The 15,143-nt window shown below is 37.4% G+C and overlaps 2 protein-coding genes across 3 annotated transcripts in view; both read left to right on the forward strand.

The window, feature by feature from the left end:
* The window catches only part of LOC111247263 (uncharacterized), a 19,725-nt gene extending 12,696 nt beyond the window's left edge, over nt 1–7,029 (forward strand). The window contains exon 5 of the mRNA XM_022797958.2: nt 4,370–7,029. Coding sequence (XP_022653693.1) covers nt 4,370–4,568 — 199 coding nt within the window. The 3' untranslated portion in view covers nt 4,569–7,029. The remainder of the gene's footprint in view (nt 1–4,369) is intronic.
* A 2,410-nt stretch (nt 7,030–9,439) lies between these two features.
* On the forward strand, nt 9,440–13,215 carry Bug22 (cilia- and flagella-associated protein 20). 2 transcript variants are annotated; one of them, XM_022798819.2, is made up of 3 exons: nt 9,440–9,683; nt 11,375–11,595; nt 11,996–13,215. In XM_022798819.2, the coding sequence occupies exons 1-3, from the start codon at nt 9,672–9,674 to the stop codon at nt 12,288–12,290; spliced, it is 528 nt and encodes a 175-aa protein (XP_022654554.1). In that variant the 5' UTR covers nt 9,440–9,671; the 3' UTR covers nt 12,291–13,215. The 2 variants fall into 2 exon arrangements, with proteins under 2 accessions (XP_022654554.1, XP_022654550.1); XM_022798815.2 differs by having other exon boundaries at nt 9,452–9,863.
* Nucleotides 13,216–15,143: the final 1,928 nt, after the last annotated feature.

Consider the following 15,143-nt stretch of genomic DNA (forward strand, 5'->3'; position numbering starts at 1 on the left):
GAGAGAGAGAGAGAGAGAGAGAGAGAGAGAGAGGGTCGGCGGAAAGGTTCATATGTATGAAATGAGTTTCTTCAGAAACACTCATTTCTTGTAACTAAAAGTAGATATCATATGATGAAATCACAGGCATTGTTGATGGCATGAAGACATTGTTGCTGATTGTAATGTTTACATTATTAAAACATCGAAACAGCTTTAGCTTTCGAATTTAAGCTATATTTTCTCTATCGATGTACTATCCCTGTTTGAACCTTGCGCATTTTTGCATTATATTTAAAGGTAGCTGAAATTCAGAATGAAAGGTCGAAGGTAATCACATAAACCCGTGCCTAAAACAGCTAAGTGATAATTCCGCGGGTGGACGTGAGAGTTGATTTATGTATAATTAATGTAATGGATCTATTATTTATTCGCTGGGAAAACAACCACGTAATTATAAGTACGATTCTGTATTAACCACTTTATCGTAAAACCCAGCAAACGGTGGCAAAGCATTACATAAATACTGGGATGGTAACTTACCTTGGAAATCTTCTACAAAAATTATTGTTACAAACTTCGTTGGCAACAACAGAACGTCGGGTGTTTCGAATATGTCTACTCAGGCCATATTCAACACAAGCGAATGCGGCACATGCTGGTGTCCGAGCATGAGCGAGGCATTGCCACACTGTAAATCAGTAGACAACGCGTCCTTTCTTCACGCCATAGAGAGTCGCTGACAAGCTGCTTCTTGCTGGATGCCTATCTTGTATCCGTGATGCATTAACCAAGTTTGTCTCGCCCACCTTGACAAAGATCTTTATGCAGGTCGCGTGATTTATGCTAACTCCACGTGGATCTCAGCTTTTGACTGTATCAGGGCTCAAACGTAACCCCGACCGTGATCCCTCTTTCCCCCACAGTTAGCCAGTCACGACAACCGTCATGCAATGTTAACTATAGTTAGCGATTGTCATTACATCTGCATATAGGCCTGCTGCACTTGCTTCGGCCATTAGCTGCAACACGGCAAAGACAGACCATTCAGTTAAGACTACTTTTGCGGGTTAATGTCATGTACGACGTTATACGGCCCTAATATTCTCGTGTATAACAAAGACGAACATGCCCTTAAAGTCCTTAACAGTTCCTCATGTTTACTCGTCCCAAACCTCACTGTGGTAAGAAAACGGGGAAAGCAGAAAAGCAGGCTCCTATGCCATCTTGCTAACAGTTTTATGTCCAGCTAGGGTCATCGTTCTCAGATAGATGTGGACATGGTCTAATCGTAGCCTGAACAAACTATCGAGCTTGGAGTCAAGAATGGCCGAGAATTACGCAAGTTTACCGCATAGTGAGACTATATTATGTCCAAAAATAATCCAAAACTGATTGAAGAAGTCAACATTGCTTCTTAGAAACCTGCTTTAGTGAAGAGTCTATCTTCCTTGTACAAAACATGACGCCCAAGCTTGTTAGTAACTCAACAGAGTTTCATTCAGCCTTTTTGGGAGAGTAGTTTACTGCGTACTTATTCAACTCTGAAATAACTGAATCGCGTATACAGGTAGGCGTTAGGCTCTAAAATGTTGCCTGAAGACTGCTAGATGCCAGTTACGAAGAATTCCTAATGTTAGTTCCTTTCGCAGCGGGATTTTTATGACTCTCCCGCGTCAGACTACAAACGCACGGTAGTTTAATCTTGCCTACAAAGCTCGTGCTGCTCTTTTCTCTATTTGTTTCTGCGTCTCTATGCTCCTCTAGCTTGAAGGTAGTGGAGGCCGGCATCACGCGACACGTCGGCCATGCCCCGTCCAAACAGCGCAAGTCTGTAGATGACATCATCTATAATAAACGCCAAGCAGCTGTTATCGTATACTGCGCTTTCTCACACTCTTTCTTGGCCTCGGTCGATCGAAGCAAAATATCCATTATTATTATCATTATCACTATAGTGTTAATATCCCACGAATAGTCGAGCTAATGGTAATAACTTTGATTGTAATAGTAATAATGATAATCGCTATAAGTTATAGCTAAGCGGCCAACGATAATAAAGGGGAGGACTAGCTTATTACTCTTTAGGTAGGCAAGAAACCGATGCTTGGCGTTGATTCGTTCCGATTCGATCCGGTCGAAGACTCTAACTAGAGGAAGCTGAGTCGATAGATAGAATCCTAGAACCGGCTCGTTGCTGAAAAATAACTATTCTCTTCCTGGCGTTCCGCTTATGCTGCTTTTCTACTTCGCTATATTTGTTTGAGTCTATAGAACTAAGAAGCTTGGATAAGCGGGAGCCAAACTAGAGAATTTTTTCTTCAATAGAAAAACAGCAGCTACCACTGGATGGTAAACCTCCTTCGCGTGGAGTTGACATTTAGTTGTAGTTTGCAGAGCCTGACTCCATATTTATGTTATGCTCAGACTTATCGGCTTGCTTGCTGCGGGATAGGCCAGTATATCCAGTACATCTCGACTGGCCTGCAAAGTCACTACAGGGATACGACTATCTTCGCTGGTCTCAGCACAGGTTTGAGTTGGGGGTGTAAAGGGGAATAGAGAAGTCGACTGTGAGTGTCGCCACAGCAGTCGAACAGGTCAAGCAATACTACATTGTGTGGGGAGAACAATAAACAACACCAAAACCAAAAGCACGGGTGGGGCAAAAGACGCTAGAAGGGAAGACACCGTTTGCTCCAACGAAACAGATATTGCTCCAAGAAGATTCGAGGACGGATGTCAGTAGGAGAAAACTGCTGGTGTTTTACTACTGCTGCTTCAGTGTGCTGGCGCAAGTAAACGGGGTGCATATTGTCAACAAAGACAGCAAACGTGGTTGAAAATAAGGGTATGGGTGAATACTACGCTTTGAAGAATCATGTTAAAGGGAAAAAATAAAAAAAATTGTCTACCGGTCGATTCGAAAAACGGACAGTATAGGATAGCAAAAATGGTACTCATGCAGAAAGTATAAGCTCTTCTGAAGTTTTCTAGAGATCAAGCTTTCTGACATGTTAAACGTTGATTTTAGAACCTGCTTCCTTTACGACGAAGTTTACTCACAATAAGTCATACCAGAGCAGGTTCGTTAGGATATGGCCGAGAAATCAAAAACATGTAGCGGAGCTCTCATTAGCCGAGTGTCAGAGTAAAGGAACTGAGACCTTGCAAAAAATAATCTATCCTGTTGTCCAGAGCTATCGTCGTGATCCTTTCTTTCCGGCCCATTTGGCTTTAACCGAGATGCAGTAAACTTTGATGATACGATTTAACTAAGAAACGGAAACTCCGAATTCGATCCTGGGATATGTTTATTTTGGAGACATCATCTTGAGATGCTGATAAATGAAATGTATCATCCGAGGAGAACATCAACGGGCATAGTCACCTTTAATAAAGTGCGCACGTTCTGCCGAAGATTTCGATGGAATACTTCTGTGCAACCGTCATCCATCGTGAACAGGATACCTTTCTTGGATCAAGTTGAAGCAGCATCTACCAACTTGGTTATACCTGTAACTGATACGGAAATCGTGTACTGTAGAGCACGAATGCTGGATAATTGGAAAAGGCCCTGCATAGAACAGTGAGAGAACACTACGATCTTTTTTGGAGAAGGGGATTTTCGATTGTCGAAAACCGAAGAACGGAGGACGTTTTGGTGGAAAAGAAGACAGTGTTGACGATAGAAGGCAATCACATCTTGCAGATTGGTTGTCTCGGTATCATGTCGAGGGCGGAATGCATTGACTAGAAGCTTCATCGGTTCTACGGAATCTTCTGCTTCCACCGCATAATGGCACCTTGAGAGGCTTTTGGGGTAGCACTTGCATTGCGCTTTGCCGTCCGCTAAACGATTCCAAATTTTTGTCGAAGGTTAACGTGGAAAAGCACAATGAAAGAAAAATGATTTATTGAATAAAAATATAACGCTATTTAGAAAATGCTAACAGAAATACCGGTGATTATTGCATTACTTGACCTTGGCGCAATCATTTAAAACTAAATGTCACATTTAGTTTACGTCCGACACCACCATTAAACCTTCCATTAACAGAAATAGAGAAACTACTGCTTTCGACCTGAACAACAATTGTGTGAAGGAAAGTTTCTGCTTAACATATTATTGCCATTTCAATATTGGTGTGTGTCATAATAAATAAAAAAATCTGTGTCACAATAAAAAAAAGCTTTGTGTTGTCTTTGTCGCTAGACACTGGGAGTACAGCGTCGTTACAAAACTGTAATAAAAAAAATAGAAGCAATTTTATGTCAGTTAATTTATTATATATATATATATATATATATATATATATATATATATATATATATGTCAACATTTGTGGGCTCTAAATAAAACTTTAGCTATTTTTTTAACCATTTTCAGGTTTCGCTCATGTCTGAAGATGACCCGCACTTCGCAAAGCCGTTTCGTGGGCCGATTATTCTTCGATCTACTATCCAAGCAGTGCTTTGTCTTCAGAAGAGTTCGACGTTGTGCTCGTCTGTCATGGGACGGAAGCCGCTGCATCCGCAAACGTTGGGCAAAAAAAGCTATTGTCCGTGATGGGATGAACTTTTACTGAAGCAATAATTGTTCAGTCGGCAACACGCGTTTGCCATACATGCCCAGATGCAAGTACACACATGTGTGTATACTGAAATGGGTCCCACCTTGTTGCCAATGTCTATTCCATTCAGGAACTTGTACGCGTATATTAAGCAATTATATATAATATGCATTAAAGTATCTGGTCGATAGGTGTCAAACTGCGATAAAAAATTATGTTGTTGAGCACCTTGGAACTCCTCATTACATTAATGGATCTAGTTTCGTCAAAGGATGTGGATACAGAATATATTTTTGGTCGGCAAAAACGAATTTGTTTGTACGTAAACTAATATAGCTACGAATGCGGTTCTACAAAAATGTGACACTTTCGAGCACCATTTCGCAGCGCAGAAATCGACTAGTAAATATGTAGATTTGACCTTATCCCCGGGTGATTAGCTGTTATAACATTGTTTGAATTTGAATTTATTAAGGACAGCTCTATTTGGCGCAAAACGAACACAGCATTACATTCTACTACTTTGCATACTATCAATACGCGCCCTTACATTTGTTTATGATTTTTTTGATAAATTTGTTGCTGATCAGCCGGAATTTTCTGAAAGTATTGGAAGCTGGCCGTTCCAAGAGATGGCTTTCTTCCTTACTAACTTCTCATAAAGGCCTACCTTTTACTTCCTTCTGTCGTGCGCTACTAAATATCAAGCAGAACGTTTCTTTACCTGCCTATAATAAATAGTGCGAACTTTAAACCCGGTGCTGCCGTTAAGCATTGTTTTAGACAACTGGCCCTTCCCAGCACGAACTATATTTACGTTCAATTTTAAATCCAGACCACCTTACGTGTTTGTAATTCTAATGGACCAACACGTTACTATTGCAACGAAGACTGGTTTCGTTAGTTTCTGACTTATGAATATAGATCGAGAGGAAGGGCCACTCAAAGAGTTAAGTTCAGGATTACGCTCTTTACCATAAATACGCTTTTCGAATTGGCAGCTGGTGAGACTTTGTTGGAGACAGATGTCAGGGAATACTTCGAGGTGAGCCTCTTAGTTTTAGTATAGGCAAAACCTGATCAATATTTTTCATTGGCACTCCGTACTGTATTTTGTCGACTGAACACAGCTACACACGTTGTCATCAAAATAAGTGAAAAAATACACAGTTGTCAGTTGCGATGTATCGATCCTGAGGCTCATCTATAACGGCACCCGAACATGAATCGTACGAGTGATAGTTTTAGCAATAATGTAGTTGGCACACATAATGAACATCTTGAAGACCCTAATCCTTACCGCAGCGAAAGTTATTTAACTCCCGCTGTTACCAATAACACATTCAGGCCATTATCGAATTCAATACGTGAGTTGATGCATGACAAAAGAGTTGCATCGTCCTTCTGTACTCCGTGTTCTCTTAGCTTATAGTCGATTTTTCGAATTCGCCCGCCTCTAACTTCCAAAATATGCAGCTGGGTTCCAACATTATGGTATAATTCATACATAATGATAATATAGCAATAAAAGAGATACACAAACAAGAAGTCGCCACAACTATAAATACTTAATCTAGAAACATTGAAAAGATGAAAGGTTTGTGGGGACCTAACAATTAGATGAACAATTGAGCTTGTTTATGGAAATGTAATAATTTATTATGATATATTTCTTATTTGTACATACTTTGCCATTTTACCGAACCGTAAAATAGTTACTATTATTATTATCATCGCCATTATGATGTTATCCATAAATTATTCTTGCGTCTACCAAACAACAATTAGTACTATTTTATATTTCATTTCTTCATCAGCACATTGGAATTAAGTAGCTGTGCTCTACGCGTAGTCCCTTCTCAAATACCATCCGTGTTATGCTATTTATAATGAGCTTTTTTTTCTTTGAGAACCTCTTGTCATTTATATAGTTCAGCCGCCTAACTCTTGCTTCTATTATATAGCGAATGGATCAGGTAATATGCTGTTCTCTACACGATGAGGCGCGTTTTTGGGAATGTTTGAAATGTGAGAGAGAAAGAATAACAGATTGAATAATTACTGAAATACAAAAAAAGAAAACGTGTGAATGTGTGTATTCGAATGGTTCATATGAAAGAAGGACACTGGTTAACACACAAAATTTTAAACTAACATGATTACAATTGAAGACAAGACAGATTTAAGGATCTTGTGTAGCTAATTAAGAGCAACAATATATTGCTAAAATCGAAATAAGAGGAAAACGTGTTGTACAAGCCACCGTATACGAAAAGGATATTGGACTTCCAGTGATTATCAGAGAATTCTACTACAGAGAACGAACATGACAGTGAGCATTCTCGAAGAGTTTCTTTTGGACAAGTCTCAGCAGAATAACTGCATCCCGTAAATATAAAAAGCAACGATACCGAACGAAGTGTGTAACAGAGATCTATCTGACATCAATCATTAAAATAAAATCCTCCTAATCAGAGGGAATCAGTGTGTTCATTTACGATAATCAAAATATATAGTACTTAAGATGGTCAGTATGTGTATATCATACATACATTCAGATACCCGGCAAATTAAGAGTGGGCCAATTGAAAATGTGGACCGCATCACTTCTTGAAAAGAGTCCATGGCGTAAAAACCAGTTAGCCGGTATATCATATCGTGAATACAGGATCGCTAATAGGACAAATCAGATAAGGCCATACATACATAAGAAACTTGCCTTTTTGGGATACAAAGATGAATTTGAATGGGTAGCCGAAGGATGCAAGCAAGCACTTCTTCACATCACCAAAAATGCAATACGACAGTCATATAGCATCGCTGGTCGAGCCTGGACTATTGTTTATTTTACAAGGACTAACTGCTCGCCCAATTACACTTCGTTTAGCACATTAGAAGCTAAATATTTCTATTTAGAATAATGTGTATTATCTTATTAGTATTATTATTGCTATTCTAACCGTTTAATATAACGTGTTTTAATGAATTTACTTTACAATTCTAATTTATAAATTGACAATGTATATGACCGTTTCTTATTATATGCTTCTGTATAGAAGTTAACCGTGTGTCGTTTCCGATCTCACTTTGCCTCGTATTTACCGACGAGTAAACCGCAACTAACGAACGCAGTTCGAAATCATTTGAGCGTAACTTGCCAAAAGGCATCAAGTATGCCTGTTTAATTATGGAAGGACACTCTATACTAACAGAATGGAGTGATTATGTTGAACACTTTAGCTCTTCTATGACGAATATGCTTATTTGTACCAAGCAGACAGCAAATAATAGGTCAATGATATGGGGTACATGAAAAAAGAAAAATTTTCAGTTATCATTAACAGCCATGATCATCTAAGCATCGATTTTTATGAGCTTGCTTAATATAGTTATTAGCCTTAGTAAAATGAACATTTTCGAAAAGTTGAAATTATATAAAAATGATCTGCTGAAAGGGCAGGTGTATCCAAAACTCTAAGCCGTTTCAAGGTCACTTCCTCTGATTTATCTAAAACATTGATGCCAAAAAGAAGTATCCACTAGTTAAAACTGCGCAATAAAAGCAGATACCAGTCTTTGATCTATGAGTTATGAAACAGTTTCGTATGTGCCTTATGCTTGCAGGCTTTCACTTTATTGCTGTGCTCATCTTGTTGTAGTTAGTTTGATAACCTGCTGCCTAGGCGGCAGAGTATTAAGCCTTACATTTGGAAATCAAATTCTGCCATAGATACAAGGACTTAACGTTGGGTGAAAGGAATAACGATATACAATTCTGTTATAGCTTTGAAAATGTGAGTTGTCACTCACGGGTTCTTAATGTGTTTTATAAAAATGCATCCTGTATACTAGGCATGTTCGAAGTAAATGGGCTCTACAAACGCTATTGCAGATCATTTAAGGTGTTCCCCGCATGCAAAATGAGCCATAATTTTTTTTTTTTGATACGATTGATATTCACCATTTATTATAGTAGGTAACAGTAGGCATGATGAGTAATAAATCAATGCGTGATAAACTAGAAACACCATGTTTTATTGTTGGGTAGATTGGGTAGTTATCAAAAGAAATAGACTTCAAATGTAGCAAGCAAAATTTCCGATACAATGGAAAATACTAATGAACTGCGTCTTCAGAGTTCCCATGGAGTTGTCCAAAAGTCGTACAACCTCGGCAACGATACATTCTTCCATCCCAGTTTAGTACACTACTGCTAGGTTATATTCTTGCAAGCAAATGAAAAGAAAACAATAGACAGCACGAAAAAAAAAAATATATATATATATATGCAGTGATTTTCGCGCACCGAAAGGATGATTAGTCAGATCACGAATCGCCTCCCTCCATGTACCTGATATGCATGAATCCTTGGTCGATTAACGTTAACTTGTTATCTAGTATCAATCTGAATTACTTGCAGATTTCCTTTAGAATAATAATTAATATATGAAATTCTGTCGATAATTATGTGAAAATACATAAGCACTTTGCGCAAATTACAAAATCAGCTCAATATATTTTACTGGTTTTTCTAAAATTCCTAAGAGTGAGTTACGTTAAAGAATATGAGGTCCTCGTTACGTCAAATTTGAATCGAATTGGAGGGCCATTAGTTACTATGGTTAGTGGTCCTGGAAGAAGCCATTTTAAAATAATGAAACAACATTTCCTTTCAATAGGAATCGTTCCCCTGCCCGCGCATAAACAAACCCGTATCACAGCATTGTGGCGACCCAGTATTCTACTGCAGACCAGCAATCCCAGCTGCATACACGACAACAAATCTTTCTCACACAAAATATTCTCTGTTCACCGCTCTGTCAACACTAGCACCAACGGTGCATAGGCTTATTGTCATTGGGATCACTCTGTTGCGACGTTCCCTCGTCTTGCGCGTTTCTATAGCAACGGCGCTGCCGCTGACAATCAAAACATTGAAACATCGGGCAAGAGCAGCAGCGCGATACACTGCGGCACTTTGACTTGGTTAGCAGTGAAGTACGCTCGATGTATTTCGGCCTCGAAGTTGAAGACTTTTGCACTATTACAACTGTCTCTGTACAAGCGTATGGAAACATACAATCTTCGTTTCGCACAGAGTAGTTGTTTTATCTACATATGCAGGAAAGTGTAAGTTAAAGGGCAGTTTGACGGTAGGGAATTGATAACTGCTGTATAAAACTATACAACGAATTTTAATTCGCAGTTATGGAATCACGCGGAGGCATGTTCAAGAATACCTTTCAAAGTGGGTTTCTCTCCATCTTGTACAGCCTTGGATCGAAACCTTTACAAATTTGGGACAAGAAGGTAAGCTAAGTTACTGTTTATTGAAGCTTTGATAAATGCCTGGGCTCAAAGTGCAAGATGCTGTTACATAATTAATATATATCTCTATAATATACAATGGGCCGTTTCTTTTCATAGCCTCTAACCATCACATCGGTGAAAATGAATCTATAATGGTGCTCTTGATCTGACATAAAATTTTTCTTAACCGTCGTTCATGCCCAATAACAAACTTTATACACATAAAAAAGCATTATTTTTCTCTGAGAAGCAAACCTTGTTAAATGGTGTCGGTTTTTCAAAAAAATGACAATGAAGTGACCAAGTCCCTTTTGAGCTATTATCAGTAAAATAGTCTTTTTTTTTTTAAGAGAATTTAATTTCATCAGACTCTTCAGTAGCTCTTTAATGGGCGGCTTTTATCTTTATGGGTCTTGTAAAATTTCGGTGTTCGGATTAAAAACAAGATATTATTGATTTGTTTGATGCGTCTTCATGATGATACAACTAGAGTAAGTACAGTTATTTGGAGACTATCGAAACAGGTACGACAGAAAGAATCAGTGCTAATATTTGCCACTCACAAAATCCATTGGTATCAATCAAAGTTGGGAGTGAGCGACGTAGCATATTGCTTAATCGCAGGAAAGCAGAAACAAGGATCATGGTAGTTCAAATTATCATGACAACGTGCATGCAATCATAGAAAGCGCTCCAATATAAGAACCGCTACTGTGCTTACAGACAGTTTTAAACATGATTTGCTATTAAGTTCTTATGAAAAAGCTACAAGTGTTACACACAAAACAACTTGCTAAACAATGGATATCCGTTAAATTAATTAAGGTAATATCACAGAATGCTTTTTACTGGAGCCGGCGATATAGTCAACGATATGGAAGAGTATCGACGAACGAAAGGTGTTTTTGAGAAGTAAAACCAGCTTGTAAAATTATAGCAATCTTAAGCTAACTGTTCAGATAATTGAAAATTGGTTATTGCCAGTTTGTAACTTTTTCATTCTTGTAAGACTTTATTATGAATCGATCACTAAAGATAATCAATTCATTTCAATACGATGCATTATTTATATAAATTCGCATTTTGTACAATAGTGAACATTAGATTACAGAACTTTTCAAAGGATAGTAATAAGTTTCATTGAAATAATTAGTGTGCTTGCTTGACTTCATCGAGCCCCTTCAACGAATCGTACAATCCAGTATGGACCAGCCTTCCTTCTTTAAGAACCGCTCAGATTATCGAATGGCATGTAAATCTTGCAGTAGGATATTTAATATCATAAGCAGCCTGCTCCAAAGTCATACCGCATTGACGAATCACATTCGTAATTAACTAAATATAAAATTATTATGGTTAACATAAAGAACAATTTAAGCAGCTTGAAGGAACTGACTGGACGCCTTCCAATTCGCATCCATTTGTTGTCAGCCTATTATTCTTTTTTTCTTTCTGGTTTGTTTTTTTTAAATTCCAGCTAACAGAACTCATCTTTGTTGTTAACTTCATAGGTACGAAATGGCCACATAAAACGTATAACAGATAATGACATTCAATCGTTGGTCTTGGAGATTGTTGGAAGCAACGTGTCCACGACGTTCATCACCTGTCCTGCCGACCCCAGAGAAACTCTAGGGATTAGACTACCTTACATAATTCTCATCGTTAAAAACCTAAAGAAGTACTTCACATTTGAGGTTCAGATCCTAGATGACAAAAATATCAAGCGAAGGTTGGTATTTTGTCTCCTTGATCATGTCGAAATAGAAGTTTGGTATTGTTGTCATATGCCTAATTTTAAATGAGGTTTGTAACGGAAGACGTTACAACCCCTTCTCTATTAATTCATTTGATTAACGTTTTTTTTTTCATATTTTTGTGTATAATCAGAATGTAAACAAACTTATTTATGTCTTTACTCAATTTTACATTGTGATATATGAGATATTTCACTATTGAGGATTTCTAATTACACTTAATTAATCTTCTGTTTGAAGTGCAAGATATTGTTTTTATTCGTATACACTAGTTAAGAATTTTCACTGGCATAAAGTTTGCGTACCCATACATAGTTTTCATTATTCTTAGCACATATATGGATTTTGTTTCCCGCATCCGTTACTGTTGTCCAGATTTCGAGCGTCCAACTTCCAGAGCACCACGCGTGTCAAGCCATTTATCTGTACGATGCCGATGCGCCTGGACGAGGGTTGGAACCAAATACAGTTTAATCTAGCTGACTTCACACGACGTGCCTATGGAACAAACTATGTTCAAACGTTACGGGTTCAAATCCACGCTAACTGCCGTTTGAGAAGAGTGTACTTCGCCGATCGATTATACGCCGAGGACGAACTTCCTGCAGAATTCAAGCTTTATCTTCCCGTTCAGCACCGAACCGCAGCGCAGGCTCTAAGAGAACGTTGAACATATTTCTTTGATGAGTATCGGAAAAATGACCAGAATAAGGCTAATGAAACAACATGCGCCCAAAAAAGCATCTGAACAGCTTTCTGCCATAAAAACTGTCACTGAAGTTCACAAATATTTGAGGGGACAGCTAGTTATGAAAACGACCAATGAGAATGGAGACTCGTAGGATGGCACAGAATAGGCTTTATTCTAATACTAGTGAGGCCATTGAATTGATCTACGTAAATTAATAGGTGTATCTCATACTTCACTGTTTCGGCGTATATATAGAATATGCTTTAATAGTCAATTTATTACAGCCATTACATAGTTGAACTATAAGTGCGTTTCGAATAGCTAGTATATTAGCGGTTGGGAGAAATCAATTAGCATAAGTAATTTTGAGAAGTTTAGAGAAATTTACTTGATTAAAAGTTTTATATGTCCTTGAACTATGTATAATTTGTACATAAGTACCCGCAGTGTTATTTGTAACAAATAACAAAAATATTTTGTGACTAGGAATATAGCCCTTTATATTGGATGAAACTATGTTTGATCGTCTGAACTAAAAATAAGCCGCTTCAAACAGCGGTTAATTTTTTTGAGAAGAATTTGTTTAAAAATGCATGGATGAGTCAATTAATATTTAGTCGGTTGCCAGTTTTTTTTTTTGGGACTTCTGGTGTGCCACTGGCCCATTTTTTTTCTATTTTTTTGCATGAAGCCTATTTGAGTGACACATTAACGAGTTTACACCAAGACAAACTGCTAGATGCATGGTTGCAATTGAAAAAGTGTTTACCGATTAAAAAATAGTATCTTAAAAATGACTAGTGAGTAATTTAGGTCCCGAATTGAAGGTGTGAGCGCGGTGAATGGTAGTTACATAATAAACATGACCGTCAGGAATGACACTTTTACCACATGTAAAACATTATGTTGAAATGTCTGTTTTTATGTAGATACAGTATTAAAAACAAGGCATAAAAAACATCCTCAATTTAGGCGCCATACTATATATATATCTTTGTCTAGTTGAAGCTACCGTCTGTTTGTCTTTCTAGATAATAAGTGTAGACACACTAACTTTATTTTGTTTATTTGTGATATAAATAGAAGACGCACCATAGGGTGCACGTACTCAATCAATTCCACATGAAATGATTACATGTGAAACATTTAAGATTTATTACAATACTTAAATAAGCAATTCTTATTTAAGAGTTAACAAAGTCGTCGATATTTATAAAAAGTTTATAAAAAAATTGTTGTCTAAGATTGTGTAGGTAAATATATGGGCAATGAAGGTTCTCGTTAACAATCTTCAGCGTTACGGTATGTCCTCACTACAAGGACCTTATATAACCACATTGTAACTATTCAACAGCCCGCTTCGTCGTTTTTCTTTTTGTTATACACTTATAGTAGGCACTCGGAAAGCCTTCAGTATTACTGCATCTGTATTACTGTATTATAGTATCAGACTGAGTCTATTACAGAACGTAAGCCATTATCTTAGCGGACTTAAAAAAGACCCAGTCATCATAAATCTTACAAACGATTAGGCCATAGGACACTACATTTGTGTCAGGCAAATACGTCGTACGCTTCGCTAGCAAAAGCCCTTGTTCGAGGTACTGGATCATTAAATGTTTTTAGCAAACTAGGGAATATTATTTTTGCTGTCGTCCCTGTCAGTATGAAATTTTATGAAAAGTCTACCTTCCACATACCATTTAATTGCAATTAGGCAGTAATTGGCTACAGTCTTAAAAATGCTGGTTAATGCATAGCACTTTATCTGCGATTCAAATGAAGGTTTGCTAACTGGTAACCGTGGTATGCTTCCTCGACTGGTTCAAAGGTCTACGGTTGATTGAGACCAGATCTATCTAGACGAACAAGTATATGCGCTACAATAGCGGTAACAGGGGCATTAAGCATTTCGCACCTTTTGAAGCTACTGTGGCGCTCTTGACGCCACTCAATTTTATTTGGGTTGATTAAAAAAATAGAAATACATGTGCCCTCTCGCATACATTTGTGTCTTTGAGTTCATGATTAGCTGTCATTGTATTTTGGCATGTTATGTATGTGATCACTTTTAGAAGTAGAATTATGTCACTTTAAGTATGGGCTGATTTAACAATTTGTGCGCAATAATCTGTGTGGTTGATGCGTTAGTGTGTGTTCTTGTCTCTAATATGAGCTCTTGTTGCATTGCTAGTGTATCTTTCTCAAAATATAGCAAAACTTGTCTGTCAGCAAAGACGTTTTCACGTTGTTTGAAACGTACATAGCACAGACAGATAAAGAATGATACAAGATAGAATGCCTTCCACGGACTTCTTTTTTTTCTTTTTTTTTAGTATGCTCTACTATAACGTTGACATATAATGCAAAGAAAGTAAATCGCCTTAGCTGATTACTTTATAAGTATATTGCTACGGAAAATCATATTAGATTGTTTTATGAAACGTCCTTATATATAACGTAACTTCAGATTAGAGATTTAATACTAATAAACCATAAGACCGATTTTTAAAAAGGCTGACAAAGAATTGCTACTAATATATGCTTCTATAATACTTTACAATGACTTAACAGTGAAGGAAAATGCAAGTGGAACTCAATAACTGCTTGCAACCTCAAGCTTACTAATTTAAAAAAAAATGAATAAGGTGTTAATTCTAAACCGTTTTGACCGTTTTTTTTTTATTTAGTGGTATACTATACAAAAATAACATCGCATGCTCTAAGCTGTTAAAAAGCTTGATAACTGTATTAGTCTAACATTATTACAATGTAGTGCACAAGTTACCATCGCCCGTACCATTTTACCGCAAAAGTGAATCCTACAAACTT

The sequence above is a fragment of the Varroa destructor genome, unplaced genomic scaffold, assembly GCF_002443255.2.
Source record: "Varroa destructor unplaced genomic scaffold, Vdes_3.0 BEIS01000003.1, whole genome shotgun sequence".
Taxonomy (NCBI): Eukaryota; Metazoa; Arthropoda; class Arachnida; order Mesostigmata; family Varroidae; genus Varroa; species Varroa destructor.

Coding starts and splice junctions, on each gene's coding strand:
- Bug22 (XM_022798815.2), top strand. CDS start 9,762: ATGGAATCACGCGGAGGCATGTTCAAGAATACCTTTCAAAGTGGGTTT. Junction 9,864..11,374: donor TACAAATTTGGGACAAGAAG/GTAAGCTAAGTT, acceptor TTAACTTCATAG/GTACGAAATGGCCACATAAA. Junction 11,596..11,995: donor GACAAAAATATCAAGCGAAG/GTTGGTATTTTG, acceptor ACTGTTGTCCAG/ATTTCGAGCGTCCAACTTCC.